This window comes from Actinia tenebrosa, unplaced genomic scaffold (assembly GCF_029948245.1).
Source record: "Actinia tenebrosa isolate PJP-AT-01 unplaced genomic scaffold, QUT_ActTen_1.0 PGA_scaffold14__42_contigs__length_11649687, whole genome shotgun sequence".
NCBI classification, from domain to species: domain Eukaryota; kingdom Metazoa; phylum Cnidaria; class Anthozoa; order Actiniaria; family Actiniidae; genus Actinia; species Actinia tenebrosa.
In genome coordinates, this window is record NW_028292574.1 from 4,065,104 (window position 1) to 4,089,757 (window position 24,654).

Genomic DNA, 24,654 nt, shown 5'->3' on the forward strand with positions numbered 1-24,654 from the left:
TAAACAGAGTAATTATATCAAAAATTTGCAGAAGTTATATTTTTGTATTATTTATGTCGCCCGGCAAGCATTTTGATTCCAAGAAAACTGATTATGCAAATTCATGCATACGGCAGAACATGCATATGGAAGCTTCCAACCTAGCTACAGCTACCTAAATTACCAAAATATTAACCCAGACTACTATGACATGCGAAGAAGGTGAGGCGCCGTATGGACTTCTAAACCGCCTTGACCTCTCATGAGCGGATGAATACACTATATAGAATGTATCCAGTTCCCATCTTTTCTGCAAAACCTGTGTCTGTGAGGTGAATATTGAGGTTTGACTCTCAAAATCTTGATGATAAGAACGATCATAAATAAAACCAACATACATTTTATGACAGTGTTGGACGAGTGTGGATGCGCAGACTGTATGTGCACGCGCAGACTGTATGTGCACTGTGCGCACTCGATATTGGTGCACATTTGCACTGCTGGACAATATGGCTGAGGACAGCTGGCTCCTTTTCTATGTCTGATAGCTGGTATCTTGACGGATCACGGCTTCGTTCGCTTCGATTGAATTAGATGTGACAGTTCAATTCCGTACCGTGAGCCTGCCGTGAAGATTGATTATCGTTAACCATATCATAACATATATTCTACGTAGAAAGTGACGTCATAGTATAGTAACAGATATCGCTGTTGGTTGTTATTTTATCACTCGTTATTGGGATTTAGCAAAAAACCGGATCGAGTTCCAATGCAATGTGGGACTGTTTTAAGACCGAAATATACTCCATTTTGGAAATATGTCACCTAACAGTCCCCACAATGCAGTTTTTTCTTCAACTTCGGAAAATAATTATCAAAATTTCGTCGAGCATGCGCAGTAAGAAATAAATGCTCTGTGCACGTGATTGGCTCTGGGCACGTTTTATTCGTATACACAGTTATCTACCGGAAGTGACTTCATAGTAAACTAACAGAAGATATGATTGGTTCGTATGGCTATTACGCATTTATATTTCAAGCGTTCGTGATAAAAATGAATTACATTTCATAAGAGGGATAGAAAAATAAATATCCGAATATAATAACTTTGATACAGTTTTATATCTATTTTTTGTAAAAAAAATACGTTTAATAAACTAACGAAAGATATCATTGGTTCAAATGATCCAGTGGGAGTCCATGGACTGGAATAGTAGAGTCGATATGATTGGTTTAATTTCACGTAACGTGTCGTTGGCACGACATCGAGGGACAAAAGAGTCTGATTGCTTCACATTTCTTCTTTTTCTCGACGGAGAAAAAATCTTAAGAAGTTCTTTACTTCTTTCTTCAATAACTCTCTGGACTTAAGTTCCTGGGACATTTGGCTTGCCTAAAACAGTGGCCTTTTGAATCAGAACTTTTTTCCGGGTTTGATTTATCGGAACAGTAACCATTGCTTGCCAGGTAAGTCTTGAAGAAAACTTGTGAAGTCCACTATCTTACATCACGAGATTCTAGATCTTACTATTCAGACTTCGTTCTCATTTAAGTTATTTAATTTTGATGTTTTTTTTCTGTGCTTTTTGATTCGTTTAGTGGTTCTGTAGATCCCCTGAACGGAACACGGACAAGATTTAAACAATATGGACCTTATGAACGGTAGTGTTCCATCTGATACGATGTTCTCGAGCGGCTCAATGTATTCTGGAGCGCCGGGGTTCTCTGTCCCACACGCCGAAACACCTCCTAATTACAGCGAAAATCTCACCAGTAATGGTGGTTTTGACATCGAAGGATACCAACCAACATACGCTGAGGCCTTTCCTCCTCTACCTTGCTCTAACTCTCCAGATCAACCCCCAACTACTGCACCAAAATGGCGTGGAACAGGACCCCTTCGTTCAACCAGCATCACTCAAGTAAGAACACCTTTTCTCGACCTTCTTTCAACCTTTTAGCGTTAACCAAGCTGTTAATTATCGAGAAACTTTATCTCTAGATAAACTAAGGTATCCTAGAGTAAAGAAATGCATTTATTCAAGTTCTAACTTTGTCTATAGAACTAAGCTTAGAATATCAGCTGATGATATATATAGTAGCATTTCGAACATTAAACACGCTTATCGACTGAAATAAAATATGGTCATTCCTCAAAAAGACTAAATTCCGATCAACTAATTTTCCTATTTTAAAATGTGTTTCCTTTAAGACCATTCTTATCTTAGTACAGATAACAAAGACTTATTTAAATTGTTGTTATGTTTGATTTTTTTTTGCGAGGGCCATTTTGAAGAAGCTGGTGTCTGATCGCCACGTTTACACTTCAGTGGTAGACAATATAATATCCTTATTCTAAACTCCTCGTTTTATCAACGTTTTCAAAAATTCTTCTCAGATTTTTATAAAAAATATATTTTCATAATGACTTTTTTGAGACTATTCTACATTGACTGTCTGGGGGTTAGTAGGAGGAGGATTAATAAGAATTGAAAATGTTTCATTCTATAAATTATGGAGAATAAATTTGTTTTGCTTTTACGATCGCAAATGTTGACATTTTTTTAGGACTCTTTTGCAGGTTTTTTTAGGACAATTAGTGAGATTGTTTTGCTTCTGGTTATTTTACTTCTTGAATTGAGCTGATTTAAAAGAAAAGAATAAATATGTAAAAAAAATTAAATTTTAAGTTACGATTGTGCGTAAAACTATTAGGAAAAATGGAAAATGGTTCAATGTTGTAGATTTGGCCTTCATTAAAAAATATATATAAGTAGGATTTTTTGTTAATGTTTTGTTATTTTGCAGGTAAATAGCACATTTTACTGACTTGAACTCAGTTTTATTAAAGCTCGTTTTATTTTTGATAGTAGTTTTTGCTTTTTTCCACAAAAGTATATTCATCAAAAAACTTTATAAGATTCTGTTGATACCTAAGACATGTTTTCATGTATATTTTTTACCTAAAGAAGTTAAAAATGAAGATTTTCATAAAATAATCTTGGAATTGAAACTTTATCGTTTGCTAAGTAAACAAGTTTAAACATGTACTTAGGCTGCATTTAAGTTAAAAATACTAATACTCAGTTGAGATTAAAATTAAGCTTAAAATCCTAACTCCAGTTGTTATACGTTAATGAATTATCTTTTGAAAAAAATTTTCATATAAAGAATTTCATATCTTTGGAGATATCAATTTAGAGGTACATCTTTTTTTAAATCAAGTCGGCTGTGTCAATTTTCTCTGCATTGCATAATAGCATATTTAATCTTAACTACCATTGCCCTGGTAACTATGTTGTTATAGTAACATGTGTGGGATTTTGATATATTAAGTAATTAATGCCCTTTTAGGTTTATATATTTCTATTATAGGCCTTGAAGAGTGTGTTCTCTTAGCTCGTTTGATACATTTATCTTTATTGTTTCTTTCACCATGATTCATGCTATCCACCCTTCGTACAACTGGACGCAGAATGCTACTAGTCATACTAATTGCCATTATTTTTACATTTAGTAATGTTTGAGTTCCCCAAAAAGATAATTTCCTCTTTTGATTATAGATGTAACAATATATTTTTCCACACACAAAGACATGGATACACTTTAATAACTAGTATATACGCCTAATTGAAAAAATGTAGTCAGGTTTGTGAAGGTCATATCATCGAAGCTAAGACAGAAAAGGATTTTGGGCACTCCGAAATGTGTATTATATTTGCATATAGATATGTAAAAATGCACAGTAGAGCAAAGTCGGTCGACCAAGATTAACGACATACCAAAGCCATGATGCATAAAATGTACACAGGAAGGGAAAACTGCAATACGCATGAAATTAGCATAATTGTTTGTCTTCCCATGCTCCCCTTCAGTCTTAGCTTTGATGATATAACCTTTTTTTGAAACTGACGTTTTTTCAATTAGGTGAATGTGGCATTTAAAGTTTTAATGAGATTTATTGTGTTATTTTAAGGTGTTTAAAGTGCCTCTGGAAGAGCGTCGCTTTGCCCAGTTAAAGGACAGTGTGTTAGGAGATGAACAACAGGGTATATGCCGCGACATTATGATGAAGACTGATGCTGCGATTGAAATCAGCTTGGCAAAAGATCTTAGTCTTACCATCATGGTTACAGGGAAGCCTGAAGCTGTTGCACAGGCAAGACGTATGGTGCTTGCTAAACTACAGACCCAGGTACTTTGAGATTCAACAAGTTTCTATTCCAATTCTTCCAGGGTTTTCAATAAAATTTTTGGTAGGCGGTTATGAAATTAAAATAGGCGGTAAACTGGAAATCACTTGAGCATGTAATCAAGGCATACTTGTCACCAGTCTCACTTTTCTCACAAAAATTCAAGATGGCAGACAACGATCGTTGTAGTTTCGATTGCGTTGCAGTTTTCGTAGTACAGCAACAAGGATTGGGTTAAAATTTATTTTAACTAACTTTAAAGAACTTTTATCAAAATTTACAATTACATGGGGAAGTGGCTAAGTAGGCGGCCGAATTAGCAAGAGTAGACAGCAGAATTAGCAAGGGTAGACGGCAGAATCTGTCGGTTGCCGGCTTCTATTGAAAACCCTACTCTCCTAGTAAATTTCTTGCTATCAATCAGTTGAATGAACTACTATACCGGACTACAATGACAGGCAAACATTAGTCATTGTGCTATCAAACAGAGTATTATATTGTTTGGTATCAATCAGCTGAATGAATATCTTTAATCTCATTACCAGCCTGTAATGACAAGCAAACACTGCCCGTCATGTGCTATCAACCATAGAGTACCCGATGGCTTGGTATCAGTCAGCTGATTGAATGTCATTCATACCATTACGTTGTATATACAAACAAAGCCATCCATTTTCAAACATCTCAACATTTCAGATATCTTTACTAATTAATAGCCAGGGCTGCAGTTGAGGAATCGTTTGACTTATCTCTATTTCATGTCTTTGTTTTTTTACAGGCTCAGATTGAAATCCACATCCCTAGAGAACACCACAAGTTTATCCTCGGCAAGGGTGGCAAGACACTACAACAACTGGAACTGACCACAGCTACCAAGATTACTATTCCCCGTGACGGATCTGATACCATCAAGATCGTTGGAACCAAGGAGGGTGTGGACAGGGCTCGGCATGAATTACAGATCATCTCAGATGAACAGGTTAGTATATATCCTAAAATATCATTTAGTTGTAGCTGACATTATGGCCGTCATGTTAGGTGACTTGAGCGAGCGATTTGGTCTTGGTTTCTTTCGTTATGTCAACTAAAACAGAGGTCATATCTTTGGTTTTGCTGTTGTCTCATGTTTATTGAACTCCGAAAAGGCTTATGTTGGGTGACTCTTACAGAAGATTTGGCCTTGTTTATTTTTTGTTATATCAACCAACATGGTGGTTGATTCTTTCTATGATATACTTTATAAATTCATAATAATCATAATTTGCATTCTTCAGATTAATTTCAACACATTTAATACCAAATTTAACTATAGTATATTGATAAAGACTCAGATTGAAAAAAAAAAAAACTATTAAAACCATTCTCAATCACACATACCCTCTAGCGATTGTTTCTGTCGCGATGAAGAAGGTTTTGGTGGACGTCAATCACAAGGCGTTTCCATAACATTGTCGGAAAACACAAAGCTATGAGGGTACATGCCTATAGTAGAATGTCATGAAAACGCCTTGATTGACGTCAACCAAAAGCTTCTTTGTCGCGACAGAAACAATCGCTACAGGGTGCATGTGATCAAGAATGGCTGTAAACCCTTAAACAACTAACTTCTGGGTTGATCTAAGTCAGGACACAGCTTAGACATGTAGTGAATTGGAATATTAAAATAAGTTTATAACATTCTTTGCGTTTTTTATTTCCAGGCTAAACTTGCATTTGAAAGGCTTGCGATTCCCAGTACCTTCCATCCATTCATTTCTGGACCCAACAATGATATTGCCAAGAAGATTACCGAGCAGACTGGTGCTAAGATCAACATCCCTCCATCCACCATGCACAAGGATGAAATGACTGTAGCTGGAGAGAAGGAGGGTGTTGCAGCAGCTGTGAAGACGATCTTGGACATCTATGAAGAAAAGGTAGGACTGTAGAAATGCATTGTTTTTGACTCATATGAAGAGGTAATCCTTAAGGAATGCTTTGAAATGAAAAGACATTTTTAAATTTATGTTTGGAGTGTTTTCCTCATGCCAAGGAAGTAACAACATAATTATATATAGCTGTCATCAGCAATGTTATCACCATCACAAACACCATCATCACCCATCACTACTATCATCACAAACAACATCATCACCATTACAAACACCTTCATTATCACCACCACCCCCATCATCATCATCACCACCATTATCATCATCATCATCACTACCATCATTATCATCACCATCATCACCACCATCATCACCACCACTACCACCATCATCATCATCATCATCACCATTACCACCATCACCACTATCATCATCATCACCACCATTATCATCACCATCATCATCATCATCACCATTACCACCATCACCACTATCATCATCATCACCACCATTATCATCATCATCATCAACATTACTACCACTGCCATCATAATCATTGCACCATCATCATCACCATCCTCAGTGTCATTATGACTTTCCCTGAAATTAAAGAGTACCTCTAACAAATGTAGTGGATATGAAAATTAATATTGACTCAAATGCATCCTATGCACAAGAATACACTTGAATTAATATCTCTAATCTTCTTTTCATGAAACTTTGAAATTAAACTTTACACTTTCATTTTCTCCAGAAACGCAAGACCACTACTGTATCCATCGAAGTAAGGAAATCCCAGCACAAGTATGTCATTGGACCAAAGGGAGGAACCATCCAGGAAATCCTTGCTTTGACTGGAGTCTCTGTCGAGATTCCTCCAACCGAGAGTGATTCAGAAACCATCACTCTTCGTGGTGACCCTGACAAGCTTGGTGTAGCTCTTACCCAGGTGTATGAGAAGGCAAACAGTGTCATCTTTGCAGAAGTCGAGGCCCCACGTTGGTTGCATAGGTTCATCATTGGACGCAAAGGACAGAACATTCGAAAAATAACCCAGGATTTGCCCAAGGTTAGTAAAACAAACTTATTTATTTAAAAAATTGTGAATACTTCAAAGTGAATACTTCAGTTTCCAATTCACATTTTCAGCGCTAGCTGCACATGGTATAAATTGTGTTGGATTGAAAAAGTTTGGACATTGTTCTCGGATTCCCATACAAATTCACTGAGTTTAAAGAGAAAATTTAGGTAAATTACTTTAGTTAGCTCTCTTAACAGCAGTAAGAAAAGATTCAATCAAGCTAGAAAAATGATATTTTACTTGTATTTAGAGAACTAACTAAACAAACCAAGAAGTGCAGTTCATTTAAAATCAGTACATTTGTACAGAAATCCGAGAACAATGTCCTAACTTCTTGGTAACCGTAACACAATCCAACACAATTTACACCAGGTGACGGTTAGCGCCAAAAAGGTGAATTCTCTGTTGCTGACTGTTAAATATCAATTTGATATTTTTAAATGCATGCATTCCAGTGAAGGTCCATTAAAACTGGGCTAAACCAACCAGGATATTTTACTAACTCCAAGAAATGCCAAAAAAAAAAACAATCTTGAAAATTAATTTTTTTTCCAGTTTTCTCAAGATTGTTGATTTTTTCCCCAGGTTCATGTTGAGTTCAGCAGTGAAAAGGATTCTATCGTTCTTGATGGTCCCCCAGAAGAAGTAGAAAGGGCTCGGGAAGCTCTGGAAACCTTCATCAGAGAACTGGTAAGCCATTATTTTAATATATCTGCTCTGATCTTGATAGTATGGTTTTGAGGGAAAGGTCTTAGGAATATGAATTTTATTTTTTTCTTCTCAGATTGCATCCATGGCATATGCTGAAATCACTGTTGACCAGAAATTCCATCCACACATTATTGGAAAGAATGGTGCTAATGGTGAGTAAGGGACTAACCATATATAGTGATTGTACTCATTCGAGGGTAGCACTTAATATACCGTGTCAGAATGCAGCTCAATTTGGAGGACATAACAATAGGTTTCCAATTCTCAGGAGATTGAAATTCTTTTGTTTTGTACTCAAAATTGAGCTGCTTTGACGTCACATGCAAGGGGTTTATAGCAAGTGGCTGACAAACCTGTGGCTCTCATTCAAAATTGTATTGGAATTTAGTTGGCTTTTGTGGAGGGAGGAAAACCAGAGAACCTGGGAAAAAACCCTCAAAGCACAGGAGAGAAGCAACAAGAAGCTCTAATTTTTTCATGTATAATAGGAATCTTGGTATGAAACATAAGCAGTACTCACCACCATGCTTTCAATACTCATACCAGTTACTTGCTGTAATTCAGTACCCAGAGCTTTCAATATTTTTTGGAGTAAGCGGTTATTCCCAAATATTAGGGGGCAATAAATGGAATTTTAGACCCCCTTTTTATTAATTATGTGTACTATTAAGTCAAAAATAGCCGGCAGTTTAGGCAGAAGTATCGGTTGCTGCCTTCTATTGAAAGCTCTGAGTACCATGTACCATTCTCATTTTTTATGATGTTGCTATAGTGATGCGCATCAAGACAGAGACTGGCACATCCATCCTTATCCCATCCAATGACGTCAAGAGCAACGTCATCAGGATTGAGGGATCCCCTCAGGGGGTTGAAGCTGCCAAGAATGAAATCCTCATCATGGCTAAGAAACTAGTAAGTCAATGTTTTGTGAGAAAATACAGGCCTAGAATAGACCTCTTTACGTTGAGCGTAATATTTTCCATTTCAGACCACAAATCATTCTCTTGAGAATATGATTCTTTGTTTGAGTCATATCCATATTCATGTGTCTTCTCATGCATAACTGTTAGGCAAAGAATAGATACTCTAGGGAATGACACATGGTCTAAAATGGGAAAACATAAATTCTCAAGATAAAGTGTTCTATTATGAAAACGATTAATAACATGATTTCAAGCCACATGATTGGTTAAAATTAAACTTGTGATTTTCTGTACCCATCAACGTCAAACTGAGACAGTGCAGTACTGTACGGACACACTAACGGGGACCTATTGAATAAAACTGACCAATCAGATAACGGTAAACTAGACAGAAATTGAACTGTTAACAGTGTTAGGCAATCAGATTATCACGTTCTCACGCTCTTATTATATTGATGCGCAATCTCATTGGCTGGTTTAAAATATTGAACTAAATGTCACAATATGATTGGCTAATGATACTAGTTTATCATAGTGGTCCTGGCTGGAGTATCCACACAGTAATGCACGAGACAATGTCCATAAGTAATATATACAGTATGAGTGGCTGTGTGACCCAGTTTGTATATCGAATACAACACGGCCACTCACTGTAGATTACTTTATCAAACGTCTAGGTTAGTTCCTTTGTGTTTCACTAATATTTTCAAAGTTAAAATGAATCTGGCTAAGAAAATCCAACTTAAAGTTTATGCAAATGAACACAATTTTGTATCAGATTTAGAACACTCTTCACGGTCATGATTTCTGTTGTGTTTTCCTCATGAAGTATTAATGAGTTTGATAACATTGTTTTTTACCTTTTCCTTCTCCTCCTGATTGCAGGAAAATGAAAAGAGCAGAGATATTATGATCGAACACAGATTCCACCGTACCATTATTGGTTCAAAAGGTGACAAGATCAGAGAATTGCGTGACAAGTATCCTGAAGTACAGATCTCTTTCCCAGACTCCTCCCTCAAAAGTGATGTCGTGTCACTGAGAGGTCCTCGAGAAGATGTGGACAAGGCTTTTGCTTACCTGAAGAAACTGAATGCTGAATTGGTAAGATGAATACATGAGTTGAGTGTTGTGTGTTGTAAATAGTGAATGTAGTGGTCATCCAAGTGGAACAAACGTCATGGAAGAGTCCCTTTCTGGGAATGATAGTTGTAAGATACAAGTTTTTTCATATAGATTTTTCTTTATCTTACTCTCCAGTGTTCCTGTGGTAAACAAATCCTAACTGTTTCATGCTGTTTCTCTATTCAGATTGCTTCTAACTACATGGTGGAGGTACCCATCTTCAAGCAGTTCCACAAGAACATCATCGGCCGAGGAGGCACCACTATCAAGAAGGTACAATATGTAAAATCATTGTCTTACTATTCCAACCAAGACTTAACGCCATTTTTATAAACATGTGAACTCAGTAGCTGCAAGTTGCCAAAGAAATTTAGTTTTTCGCTGCTGTCAATCAAAACTAATCAGTCTGTACCTTTCATATTTTTGACTGGCGGCAGCAAAAAATAAATTCCAGCATGCAGCTCATGTTTATGGAAATGGCAGTAAATAAGAGAGAAAACATGAGAAACATTCTGGTAGTGATAATGAATTAAAAGACGCCATAATATAAATGATCCATTCCATACCATGACCTTGGTGTGAGCTGCCCGCTACCACAGGTTGGGACAGCATTCTTTTTATGCGTTGTGAATAATGCGGCCTCTCTAGATACTCTTTCATTACATACTATAGCATCTTCGTTAAATTACTTGAAGGAATAGCAAATGTGGATATGTTAGCCCTATTTAGTTATAAAGGACATCAGGATAGACATAGTGCAAGAAAAGTGTCCGTAGAAACCCAACGCATTGTCAATCAAAAAGAGATTTATGACAGTCATTTTATAATAGTTTTTCATAATTTTCTTTAGATTCGTGAGGAGACAGACACTAAGATTGAACTACCATCTGAAGGAAGCGACAGTGATGTGATAGTCATCACTGGACATAAGGCCCAGGTTGAGGCTGCTAGAGACAAGATATTAGCCATCCAGAATGAACTGGTAAGTAAATGAACATTGCAATTTTTCATAGAAACCAGTGACTTAACAAGCGATTTTAGGTCGAGGAGCTTGTGAGCTTGTTTTGCTGCAAAAAGTACCCCCCCTCCCCCCCAAAGTTACATTGTTCATTTGTTTGTCTGTCTCTGTATCCATCTTCTAGACAGTCAGTGAATTGGTTGTTAATTTGTTATTTAGTTTTTGGTTGGTGAATCAATAAACAATCCAGTTCCTGTAAATATGGCTATAAAGAAAACCTTTTCCTTGCAAAGGTTTTCTTTTTGTCACGACATGAAAATTTCTCAAACATTTTGATAATTCTAGTGAAATATAAATTATTATAGTTGTTATCCTCTCTCTCTGGATATTAATATATAGGCGCTATATAAGTTATATATTATTATTATTATTATTATCATTATTATTATTATTCGTGCTGAATGGGCCACCATGTTGCAATACTGTCATCTATCCATCCATTCACCACACCATTCATCCATCCATCCGCCTATTCATTCCATACATCCAATACAACGTTTTAAACACAACCAATCCTCTATCATCTGCAGGCTAACGTGACACAAGGAGAGATCCAGATTCCTCACAAGTTCCACAACTCCATCATCGGCGCCAAGGGTCGCTTGATTCGCTCCGTCATGGAAGATTGTGGTGGTGTGAGCATCAAGTTCCCTCCAGAAGGAAGCAAGAGTGACAAGATTCAAATCCGTGGCCCTAAGGATGACGTGGAGAAGGCAAAGAAACAACTCCTGCAACTTTCTAGCGAGAAGGCAAGTATGCTATAAAGATTGCAATAAAGTAATGGGTCTTTACAAATTGTCCTAATTCACTATGACGTCACTGCTTGTTTTTGTGGGGGATAGAATTGCCAAATCCAATAGGAAATTCAACAAAATTTGCTCCTAGCGAAACAGTTTAATCTAAAATGGCCTGGTTTTCAGATATAATATGTGTTAATATGTACTAAAAAAATATTCTGTGCGTTTGCTAGCTATTCTACTTCTCTTCGTGGATTGATACGGGTTTTAGAACAATTTTCGGTGAATTTGCGTTGATTTGACTCCGTCCGACGACCATGATCCTTTGCGTTTAAACAATAGTCTGTTTTGATGTGACGTCATAGTGAAATAGGGCAATTTCCTTCCAGAAAATCACATCCTCTTTCTTCAAAAAATTCCAAAACTAAACTAAAGACAGATATCCCGAATGTTTGATTGAAAGATTCAGTAATTCTTCTCTGAAAGTCAGGAAATACAGTAAGAAGTTTGATATGATATGTGAGAGAAGCGGCCATCTTGAAATAAAACACATGATTCCAAATATGGCATCAAAACTCCTAATTTGCATATCTGAATATTTCTGAGCATGGTTTTAGTGTTACGTACAAACTCCCTAGTCCATGAGCCAAGCCACTTTTCATTACCACTCGGGGGGACAAAGATCATTAGAGCAATTTCCGTGTGACCGTGAAAAGTTCAAAGCACAAACACGGTCGTGACACGGCAAGGGATACGCCAGACCAATCACATTGCGCATGAAAAAAAACAGTCAATTCAAATTCTAGAAAGCATCACGGTCACGGTACGTCACGCTTACGGCACTGAGCTTTTCAGTCATACGAAAACTGCTCTATGAGTTTCTGTTACGTACCTCAAGACATCATAATCAGCATCATTTCTATCGGTTTCTCTTTACTAGTGTCACCATCTTATAAGGCGCGATTACGCGGAGCAATTTTCTTTGCAAATTGTCACGCAACGGCGTTGTGACACAAATTGCATGGAGCATTGCAGCGTGTAACCTACAGAGCGATTTGAAAAAATATTTGGCAACGATTGAGTCTCCGTTGCACCGTGTAGACACTCTTGCAACTTGTGTCGCTGTTGCGAGACAAAGTTGCAGAGAGAATTGCTCCGTGTAATCGCGCATTTAACCCCACTGTCTTTTTTCCACAGGAGCTCAGTAGCTTCACAGCTGAGATCCGTGCCAAACCAGAACACCACAGATTCCTGATTGGTCGCGGTGGTGGCTCAATCCGCAAAGTACGCGAGGATACAGGGGCTAGGATTGTCTTCCCTACATCCAAAGATGAAGACAAGGAACTTATCACCATCATTGGAAAGAAAGAATCGGTTGAAGCTGCCAAAGAACAGCTACTCAAGTCTATCAAGGATCTGGTAAGCTTGCCATCTGTGTTGAAACGCAGAATTTATTTTGAGAAGGCATGTGTAGGTTTTTGTTTCTTTGCTTTTCCTCAAGAAGGTGTGGTGTGGTTGCATGGTTGCCTTGCGCTGCTCTCAGTTGTGTGTAGTTCAAGCTGAGGTGTCACAGATTCGAGCTACATATATAAATTGAGTTTGTTTGATGAGTGTTCTCTCCCTTGCCACTTAAAGATTTTCTCCAGTTTCTCTGGATTTCCTCGCTCCGTAAAAATCAACATGAGTTGAGTGTTGTGTGTTGTCAATAGTGAACGTAGTGGTAGTGTGTGTGGAGGGAACCTCACCGAAAAGCCCCTTACAGGGAGTGATGGTTGTAAAATATACGTTTTTTAAATACAAACTTCAATAGACCTTATTCGTGGTGTGACAATGTTTTCCCAAATCAGCGTGACAAACCTCGAGGGGATTCATTTTCTTTTGTTTTTACTCTTCGAAACATTCATGAGTATCCCAAAGGATACGAAAGGAATAACGATGATATCCCGACGAGTTGCAAAACAATAGCTCTTCATCCCCCTAGAGGTTTGTCACGTTCAATTGGGAAAACATTGTCACACCACGAATAGGGTCTATTGTCAATCATAACGGGAGGATATTAACAGGGGAGTCCACCTCGCTATAACTGTTGGCTCAGTCACTTAACTGATCACAGTGTCATTTATTTTTACAGGACAACATTTCTGAAGGCGAAGTTCACGTAGACCCAAAATGGCACAAGCACTTCGTCGCCAAACGAGGAGAAGTCCTCCGTGAAATTGCTGATGAGTTTGGTGGTGTCGTGGTGAGCTTCCCTCGCAGTGGAGTCAACTCTGATCGTGTTGTTCTGAAGGGAGCAAAAGACTGTGTAGAGGCTGCCAAGGCTCGTATCTTGGAGATCGTACACGACTTGGAGTCTATGATAACCATTGATGTTGTCATCGCTCAGGAACACCATAGATCAATTATGGGGGCCAAGGGTTGTAACGTACAGGAGATAACTTCCAGGTAAGCCCAATGCAACTTTGCGCGAAATCCTGAACGTTGTATTTGCACGCGACAAGTGCGTGACTGCTACTAATCTGTGTAACTGCTTATCTGTGTAACGCTTGCAGGAGTAGATCGTTTTCGATTTAGTCATACAGTCAATTCAAAAAATGTTGTCGTCGACCAACTCAAGCCTACGCGACTGGACCGAAAGGAACTCTGGGTAGTTATCATTGAAGCCGAGTTGACTCCATAATTTTATCTGACTAGTTTATGCCTGGTTTACAGCACCAACCTTCGTAGGCGAGCGGGAAGTGTTGAAGGAGACGTTTTTTCAATGCCTTCATATTTTCGGGATCATAACTACTTTGTTTTTCGTTCCCTAAACCCGAAGACATGCATTTGATGGATTGCTTCTCGCCATTATTATTTTATTACTAGCGGGAACAATCAATTCAGAACGAATATTTAACCGTTTTAGTGATTTTTACCCATATTCCTTTCGGTCCAGTCGCGTAGGCTTGAGTTGGTCGACGACAACGTTTTTTGAATTGACTGTATACCGCTGAGTTCCTTAATCACAGACTCGTTCATACAGGATTAGCCTTATTTCAGTGTCCAAATATTCACAAATACCAACAGTAAAGTAAAAATGAGTCTGTAAGATAGTATAATCATTTTCGTGTTTTTAGGCACAACGTTCAAATCAAGTTCCCAGATCGTGCCACACCAACGGAGGATGGGGCTGTGAATGGGGATTCTGATGGTATGAATGGAGACACTCATCAACCCAAAAAATGTGATGTCATTGTTGTTACGGGCAAGAAAGAAGAGGCCGAAGCTGCCAAGGCTGACCTTCTGGTAAGATGTCTAGTTTTCCTTGCCGTTGATTTTGGGATTCCTGTGGATTTGATGGGAAGTTTTCGCGCCTAAACGCGCACGCGCTCCTAAAACTCTGCGACTCTCGTCTATGTTACAGTGTAAACCATTTATTTTGTAGCTTCGATAGTTTCTCATACGGTCTTACATTCTTTTTTAAGGAACTGTTACCCATTACAGAGCAGATGACTATTCCATTTGACTACCATCGCTTCATCATCGGCAACAAGGGCGCCAATGTCCGTCGTTTGATGGATGAATATAATGTTAACATTGCCATCCCACCCGCCAAAGACAAGTCTGATGTTGTCAACGTTGTTGGCCCAAAGGCTAATGTTGCGAAGGCCATGGACGCGCTCAGGGAGAAGGTGGATGAGATTGAAGCGGAGAACGAGGACAGAGTAAGTTTTCCTTTCTTTTTTTTGCTTCGTTTCCTTTCTTTTCCACGCTTCCCTTTCCTTTTCCACGCTTCCCTTTCCTTTAATCCTTTTCTCTATATCTTTTATACGCCACTTTTCTTTCACTCTCCCCTCCCCCCTTCTTATGGCTTGTCATAAAGTGTGTCTTCAACGACTCACACCGGCTATTGTTTTGTGATAATTTTCAGGCCCTCCGTAGCTTCAAACTGGACATTCAAATTGACAGCAAATACCACCCCAAGATCATTGGACGTAAGGGTGCTGTAGTCACCAGTATTCGCAAGGAGTATGACGTCAACATTCAGTTCCCTCCAGTCAATGCAAGTGATGAAGACAAAAACAGAATCACTCTGACAGGATACGAACAGAACTGTGAGAAAGCCCGTGAAGCCATCAACAAGATTGTACAAGAACTGGTAAGCAGGAAGTGGCCTCTTTACCTTGGGCGTTACGTTTTCCCATTTAGACTACGTGTCATTCCCTAGAGTATCATTCATGGTTTGATCTGTGAGTTAGCCGTACCTTGACTTAGATCAGCCCAGAGGTTGTTTCATGGTTTGATCTGTGAGTTAGCCGTGCCCTGACCTAGATCAGCCCAGAGATTGTTTCAGGGTTTGATCTGTGAGTTAGCCATGCCCTGACTTAGATCAGCCCAGAGGTTGTTTCAGGGTTCAATCTGTGAGTTAGCCATGCCCTGACTTAGATCAGCCAAGAGTTTGTTCCAGGGTTCGATAATTTGTTCTCTGAATGTCTTTTCTGGTATTCTTCATCATTAGGAAGATCAAGTAACCGTGGAGTTGAACATCGATCCACGTATTCATAACCGTCTGATCGGATCCAAGGGGCGTACCATCAGGAAGTTCATGGATACGTACAAGGTTGACATCCGCTTCCCCCGTACCAAGGGTAACGAGCCTGTTACCATCACGGGTCTTGCTGCTGACGTGGAAGAAGCCAAGGAACAGCTTGAGCTCCTTGAGGAGGAATACGTAAGTAGATGTGCTGTTTTATCTCGGTCTTGGGGGAGGATTGTGTCTTTGTTTTCATTGGTTTCAGAGTGAACATCGTGCTAGTCTAGTTATATTATTGAACTCAGACACCTTTCCTTTCTCAATAAATGATATGAAACCTTAATTATCGTGTCAGTTTTCTAATTTCTTTCGTTTCTTGATACATAAAATGTCAACTGACTGATAAAGGTTCCCTCGAAAACAGCCCAACGCATTTCAACTCTAGCAAGACTAATAGTTACCGTGCCTGTGTATCTAAGCGAGAACGCCTTGGAAAATATTCACGTCTCCTATCTTTGCAAGGTCACCGCCGTTCTCGCTTCGATGCACGGGCACGGCTACCTTGCAAGCTCACTGCTATTCTCGCTTCAATGCACAGGCACGGTTACTTTTTCAAGATGGCGCAGGGAACTGTGAAGTGTGAATTCTTACGCTTCTTTTTTCTTTTTCAGATGCAAGACATCAAGGAAGAAATCGAGGAATACGACATGGTGAATTACTACATGCACCCGCCAAGCAAGAACTCGTCATCCGAGCCACAAGGTTACGTTGTGCGTGACGCACCTTGGAGTAACGCAAAACCAAAATCCACTCCAGCCAAGGAATCTAACCATCAAGAAGCCCAGTTCCCACAACCACCCGATACATTTAATGCCCTAGACTTCCCCTCCATAGGTACCTCTGTGTCCCCAAAAAATGTAGTGTGGGGACGTCATAGCCGTTAGAAATACCTCGGTGAATTCCCCTGGGGAGTGGTCGTGGTAGAATTTTGTTAGCTTTGTGTTGTTTAGTAAACCTGTCTTTTTTTGACCACACCCAACGGGACCACGTGTTGCCACACCTATTATACCCAAACACGTGCTGCCATGCCCTTTTTAATTGCTGCCTCTCAGAATAGTCAATTAATTTTTCTTACTAATAAGGAAACTTCTTAAATTCAAATTTGTTCCATAATATTTTCAGTGAATAATGAAATCTCCCTTTTTATTATGTTCAAATGAATTCAGATCGTACTTTTTGAAAATGTGATTCGTAATTGCTCAGAAGCTGAGCTACATACAACGCCACAGGAAGCCCATTTCTAGTCACGCATCGTACAACATTTAGATGTCTGTAAGAATTACCAAGAGAAATTTCTCTTGTTCCATTATTTTTGAACCAATCGTTTTGAGTTCCTGTGTAGTGCATGTCGTATCTTTTAAATTTATGCCATTGTCACGAAGCGTCTAAGCGTTACGTCATAACTTGTAACGCAATCTTTGTCACGCAACTCAGAGAATTATTTTAATGAAAATTAAACCATGAAACATGGAAAGACGAATATAATAAAACTTTTAAAAAACGGATATAATGTTAATTTAATCTTTAATTCTAAACGCAATCGGCGTAAATAGTGCAGTTTTCGTATGACTGTGAAAAGCTCGGTGCCGTAAGCGTGACGTGCCGTGACCGTGATACTTTCTAGAATTTTAATTGGCTGATTTTTTTCACGCCCAATATGATTGGTCTAAAAGTGCTGTGACCGTGACCGTGTCCGCGCCGTGTTTATGCCGTGTTCCGGGTATTTGATTGGATGAAGAGTAAGTTCTCGTGAAATGTGATTTGTGTGCTGTATCCCTTGCCGAGTCACGACCGTGTTCGTGCCGTGAACTTTTCACAGTCATACGAAAACTGCACTAACTTAAATATAACTTCATTTTGTAAAAACCTTTACTGGGATTGAAATATAACCACTTGAAGACGTCTCGTCAAAGGAGGATGTTTACCTAGCTTGGTTTGCGCGCCTAGTCCAACTATTTTCGTCGCACCGAGAAGTCGTGATTACTCTCTTTCGCTTTGTTGTCAATGCAGAAAAAATCGACTATGGAAAATTATGTAGGGAAGTTGTGAGCCTTTTTCTACCTCAAATCTTCTCTCTACTATATCGAGAAATTTGGAATTTGCTCGTACCAGTACAGTATTACGTTTTCGAAATTGAACTTGTAACAGTTATTAACCATCAGAACATTTTTGGAGAAAGAAGACTTGCTTTGGACTTTATGTAATTCCGGTTTGGATCAAGGGTAAGTACACTTGACGTGGTTCTGCGCCCAGGGTTTTGAACCGGGGTCAACCGCCTTTCTTCATACTATACGCCAATAAGTCGAATTTCCTATTCATCTTGTGTGGATAACTGATTAATAAGATAACTACTATCTTCGTTCCTTTCAGGTCTTCGTAGGCAGGCATTAGGACGAGCGAACAGATACATAACACATGTAACCAAAACTACAAGAACACAACCATTTACAGCCATGACAGACCAGACGAACAAGTTGGCAAATGAGCTACCCAAAGCTGCAAATCTCAAAACCATGAATGATAGTGATAACACAAACAGTGTTATGAACTCGAAGGCGTTTTCCAGTGAACAGCGACGACTTGTGGGTGCCTCGTATGGCTGCAAGCGAAACTGGATTATGGCTGCCACAATGAGGATGCACCATACAGCTACAGTCTGAACAGATCCTAACGATGCAAGGAAAGACAATGCAAAAGCAAGAAATAAGCGTCGAAGAACTAGAATCATCTCAAAGTACAACTGATATTTGGGTTTGTATGGCAAATATAATGATCCAAGCCAGGAATCCATGTCCCTTTGTTCATCAACGCTCATTGAGGATCTCTTTCTAAAGAAGAGAGCCATCAAAATGAACAGAATTAAAGGAAAGCCGGTCACATACAAAAACACCGAAATCCATCCCATTATTGACAGAACGTGGTATGTCTTACTGTTGCATTCTATCCAGGGTGTTTTAGGCATGAACTGAATACCTTGGTCATCATCACAAGGACGAAGCACAGACACTGTCGCTCCGACGATAGGAAAGTAGGTGAAGTTGAGGAAGGACATGGTCAACTGACGACACTTAAACCGAGTTGTTGTAGTGCGATCTTCTTGGTGTTTATATTTGTGATAAGCAATCGATATCAGGAAGTAGAAGCCTATCAAAAGTACACAAATTATTGGGAGGAGAAGAACGAAGACAAACCTGCCGATAGGCGTGAACAGAAGAGAAACCTCACACGACAACGAAGAAAATTGCAAGTTCCAGAAATTGCTGATGTAATGCTGTACAGCATAGACTTGTCTGGGCCACACGTCAACAGTGGATACCATAGAATCGAGAGTTTGGATGTAAAAGACGCCAATTTTGATGAGAGAATGTGCAACTTTGCCTCGATTGGTCATGCACAATACAAATATAACAACGTCTAGCTTAAACACCCAGGCTGGCATCATTTCCAGCAGCGTAAACACAAACATGAGAAGAAACTCCATTGCAAGAATAATGAAGGCCGTTTTCGGTGCAGCCTTGAAATAGAGGAACGACCAAAGCATGACAAGAATGGTGACGGCAAAGACAGGGATAAAAATATAAAAACTAAGATTATCTTTAGCTTTTGGACAAGGGAAACACAATCCACCGGTTTTGTAGAATCCTCTCTGACAACGAGAGCAAAACCTATCCATGTTTCCTTGGTGACAGATACAAGACGTGTTACACATTGTGATGAGAGATGACACGGAGCGATTGGAGAACTGGCTGGTCAGGTTGCTTGAAGTCTGGAGACGACAGGTACAGTCACCATCCGGGTTGCAAGCCTTGGAAACTGGACATCGTACAAGATGAGTCACTTCACTAGCAATGGGTGACGGCCAGTAACCAGAATGCATCTTCATGGTGCCTGGTTGTAGCTCATTGGTTGTCATGACAATTGGCTGTTCGCACGTGCCTCCTGGCATGCATTTCCTGCACAAGCCACTTTCTCCATAAAATCCTGAATCACAAAGACAATATTTGTATTGATAAAATGCAGAGTCCAAACGCACACGTCCATTATTGAATGTAAGCTTCCCTTCTGGACAAGAGAAGTTGTCTGCAACTGGTGGTCTTGTCATTCGCGTAAAGTCTGGACGAAAAACATTTTCCGACTTCCTGATTCCTTGTTTCATGGCAGAATTCCCAGAAATGTCCAAATACTGTAATGACAGCAAACTTTGAATTCCTTTCGGAAGGTCACCAGATAAGTTATTAAGTGAGACGTCAAGGTAGGAAACATAAAGAGTGTCAATGGCAATATCAGGAATCTCCCCATAAAACTGATTACCTCTAAGATCACATGTTAACAAAGTGTCCACGTATTGCAGTTGTGATGAAAAAGGCACGTTAATATCACAAAAACTCAAATTCAACATCATTAGGTTTAAACCAGAATCAATCTTGTCCCGAAAAATACCCACGAAGCTTTCAAATTCAATTGACAAGTTTCTGTTCCCAGCCAAAGATACATACTTTGCATAGCTTTTCTCTCTAGGTGGCCATGTTTTACCATGGTTAATGGACTTGAAGAGATTCTGTGAAACATCAACGATTCTTATTTTTGGTAGGAAGAAGAGCTCTTTAGGAATGTCTCCCTCCAGTTGGTTATTAGCCACACTGAGAGCATGCAACCGTCTTGGGAATATCCTTGGTAAGTGTCCATGAATGTTATTGCCAGTTAAAACCAAATCTGATAAATTTGATGGAAAAGTACTAGGCAAGTCTCCTTTTAAATCGATTCCAGATACATAAAGATTTTCCATTGATGGAATTGAAAACAGATCCTCAATATATCCCCACATTTTCCCTGGAGAATTTCGTAATTAAAGGTAACGCAGTCTTCTTAGCTGGGAAATACTTCGTGGTATTTGACCTGTAAAGCTGTTTCCTCCGATTCCAAGCAGCCACAGCTCTCTCATGTTTCCGATATTATTGGGCAAGTTGCCAGACAAACCGTTGCCATTCATCCCTGTGGCAAACAGCTTTTGCAGCAAGGAAAGATTCCCCACTGCCTCTGGGATATCCCCATTGATCGACGCGCCATTAAGATGGATAATTTGTAGCTGACTCATATTGGCAAATATGAACTCCTCCATAGTCCCGTAAACCTTTGGATTACCCGGAATACACAAGGACAAAAGATTGCGAAGCTTCCAGAGACCTCTTGGTAGAATACCTTCAAGATTGTTGTAAGCCAATACAATGCTCATGACGTAAGATGTGTTACTATGGCAACTAATTCCATACCAATAGCAGTGTGAGGTCTTGTTTGGAGAGCTCCATCCCGATTGATTGTACCAGTCTTGCCCATTGGTGACGTGGAAGATATCCAATAAAACCTGTTTTTCCTGTTCTGGTGTAAAAGATTTGTCGATAGTCAAGTTATGGGTTGGCGTGATCTGTTTCAGACAGTCGTATCCTTCCATGCTGAAGAAAATCTTTAATTCTGAAAAAAAATTTTTTTTTCAAATTCATAGCTCGCAAATAGGGTAAAAGGGAAACTAGAGTTTGTTTGAACTAGAGAATTGAATATTATGCACTGGCACTGAAATATTCATTTATTCTTACTGGGGGGTCGAGAAATAAAAATAGGATTTTGCGTAAATTTAGGTCTGAGTTAAAGTAGCATTAGATTAAGACATATACTTTTCTATCGGATATATTTAATGGGAAAAGACGACTTTCATAACTCAGTTTTTTCAGATAGAGAAAAATGAAGCCTTTTTATCTGAAACTATTAATGCTATCTGAGAAAATACTTCACGAAAACTATTTCCAGAAAAGTTTGTAGAATTTGACTGCATACCAAAGAAGTTATGAAAGAACGAAAATAGAGAGTTTTGTATGTATTTATCACTGGAAGCCTTGGTGGCCTCGTTTTGGTACATTTTCAAAACTTCAAATGCTCACATCTTGTAAAGGATTTATTAATTTAAGTAGAAACTCACACGCCTTATCTAAATCAACAAGATCAATGATTTAAAAGGGTTTTCACTCCAAAAACATTGATTTTTAATGTTCATGCAAATTAGCAGCAGCCAGTTATGAAAGTCGTGTGTGCTGTTACGAGAGTATTAACATAACACTCAAAAAAGCTCTTAAGGCTAAAAATTGCGTTCGGATGTTTTTAGGTTCATAAGCAGGAAGTCTCATCAATTTTTAGGTCCCAAAGAAAGAGAAGACCAAGAAAGCTCATTAAGAAGAACTAAAAATAACAAGAAGAGCAACAAATGCAAGAGAACGACAACAAAAGGAGTTAAAGAAGAAGAAGAAAGAAAAAAGAACGACTGAAATAAGCCTTTTCATAGTTTAAGAATCGATTCCACTGCGCATGCGATTTTATCCCGAATTTCTCACCTTCTTTTGTTTAATTAAGAACAAAAGAAGGTTTAGACAAAAGAAGGTGAGAAATTCGGGATAAAATCGCATGCGCAGTGGAATCGATTCTTAAACTATGAAAAGGCTTATTGATAATCAGTGAGGAGTAAACCCTTTACGAAAGGGTGACCAGTTTAAAGTAATGTTTTCAATAATCATTTCTTAGTTATTTTTATTCTAACTTATTTATGTTCTTCAAATTGATCTGCAAAAATCTTTGAACAAATTTCACATACTCCCATTGAAGAGTGCCTTCGCGTCTTTTTTTTATTCTGAAAAAAGTGCAAAAGCTTTGGCTTTCTCTCCCACTAAGCTTCTGACTTTCCCTATATAAGCGCTTTTTCTTTTCTAGCTTTGTTGTAAAGCAATACTGGCGCCAGAAAGTGATGAAAATGTTTTCTTACCGTAGTTATCTGCTGATGGTGCTGCAGGCGTAAGAAGAAGGTTTAAAGTAACCAAAGTGAAGACAAAAAACCAGCTTTTTTGATAAGGTACCAATGAGTATGAAGGCATAGTTTTAAAACTATATACAATACCCAACTGTTCCGATCAAGTTCACGAGAATCATGCATATTATGAATGGTTTTTCACTCGTATGATCTGGGAGGCTGTGCAGAGATTATGTCGTCACAGGTTTCGCTTTCCAAAACTGAAACGACCTAAATCAGATTTATCAAACCCTGGAACAACCTCTGTCTGATTATTGCGGGCGACAAGAGAAGTACGCAAGCATAATCTTGATGAGAAAACGCCAAGGGGCCTGGGCCCGCGGAATACGAGAGATTAGACAGCTTTTGTTACTCCTAACCCCAGGAGCGGGTGGTAGCTACGGAAATCATTAGACGAAACGCGCCTGCTTGTTCATCTTACCAAACTTTATTACATAACCTTATACAATCAACGAACCACTGTGTTCATACGTTGCGTTGGTGAATGGCGGTTTTCTACATAAACGATAAAGTTCCTAAATCAGTTGCTTACAAATGCTATAAATTACCAACGATATAAACTTACCGAACTATTTGGGAATTCTAGCTACCAATAAACACAGAAAACAACAAGCTTTCTCGCACTCCATGTGCTTGACCGCTACCCTTTTCTCACATGCCATGTGCTTATCACGTGACGTACCTTACCATTACGTCATAATATACCTATGGTAGCCACAGCTTTTCAGAGTTTTTGACTTCCAACTGGAATGTCAAGAATCCGAGGAATGCAGACTTACAAGCTTAGGCCAGTGCGCTGCTCAAATAGGTTTTCACGCGTACGTGAGGGAATTCGATCCGCAGGGATAACCTTCCTTAGCAGGCCAACCAAATCACTAAATACTCTCTTGCATCTGCCTCTGCATATATTAATCGCTACTCAAGCCCCTCAAATAAATTAAGAATATGTTCCACCAATATCTTCCATATGATTGACATCGTCACGCAAAGTTGCGTGACGACCTTAAGAACGGCTGCGAAACTCGTGGATGCCCTCTGAATCCTACTTGCATTTTTGAGATATTGGGTTCCCTGTGCTCCTCTTACGTCTCGCTGCGCACTCGTACCACTTGTCTAGATCAGTCGACTGGATAGAAGAAGACAATATGCCGGCCGACAATACAGAAGTCCATGGAGGTGCTTAACCAATACTGTTCATGAACCATTTGTAAAAGTGAACAACCACACGAATATCATGTCTAGCAGAGCAACTAGGACCCTGAAACTGATAGCATTTAATATCTAAATACTTCTGCAATGTTACAGTCAAACTAGCTCATGCGTTCCTATCAAGGTTTAAAGATCCAGTTTTTATTATTCGAAGTTTGATTTCCATCCTGCTGTATTTAGTTCTTCACAGATTCGTGCAAAGCAAAATTTATTTCTACAATCGTAGCTACCATTTTAAAGTTATTTGTTTGGTGTGCAGTTTTGTTCAAAAACTCCTTTCACAAAAGAACATCTTAATTTTTTGAGGTAAAGAACGGGATTGAAATTTACAACGTTTGTTTAATGTAATTTTCAAAGCAAGATGGAAATTAAACTTCGAATAAT

General features: G+C 38.9%; 2 protein-coding genes across 2 annotated transcripts; one reads left to right on the forward strand and one right to left on the reverse strand.

Annotated features, from left to right (window-relative positions):
* Positions 1-1,257: 1,257 nt before the first annotated feature.
* On the forward strand, positions 1,258-17,721 carry LOC116290901 (vigilin). The gene is made up of 20 exons (XM_031698018.2): positions 1,258-1,446; positions 1,579-1,901; positions 3,956-4,174; positions 4,951-5,151; positions 5,873-6,088; positions 6,798-7,112; positions 7,710-7,814; positions 7,909-7,987; positions 8,608-8,747; positions 9,644-9,862; positions 10,070-10,156; positions 10,734-10,865; positions 11,432-11,650; positions 12,836-13,057; positions 13,770-14,083; positions 14,755-14,923; positions 15,103-15,342; positions 15,549-15,776; positions 16,137-16,349; positions 16,823-17,721. The coding sequence occupies exons 2-20, from the start codon at positions 1,626-1,628 to the stop codon at positions 17,093-17,095; spliced, it is 3,867 nt and encodes a 1,288-aa protein (XP_031553878.1). The 5' UTR covers positions 1,258-1,446; positions 1,579-1,625; the 3' UTR covers positions 17,096-17,721.
* A 427-nt stretch (positions 17,722-18,148) lies between these two features.
* On the reverse strand, positions 18,149-21,107 carry LOC116290902 (uncharacterized). Its single transcript, XM_089029410.1, has one exon. The coding sequence runs from the start codon at positions 21,034-21,036 to the stop codon at positions 18,523-18,525; it is 2,514 nt and encodes an 837-aa protein (XP_088885536.1). The 5' UTR covers positions 21,037-21,107; the 3' UTR covers positions 18,149-18,522.
* Positions 21,108-24,654: the final 3,547 nt, after the last annotated feature.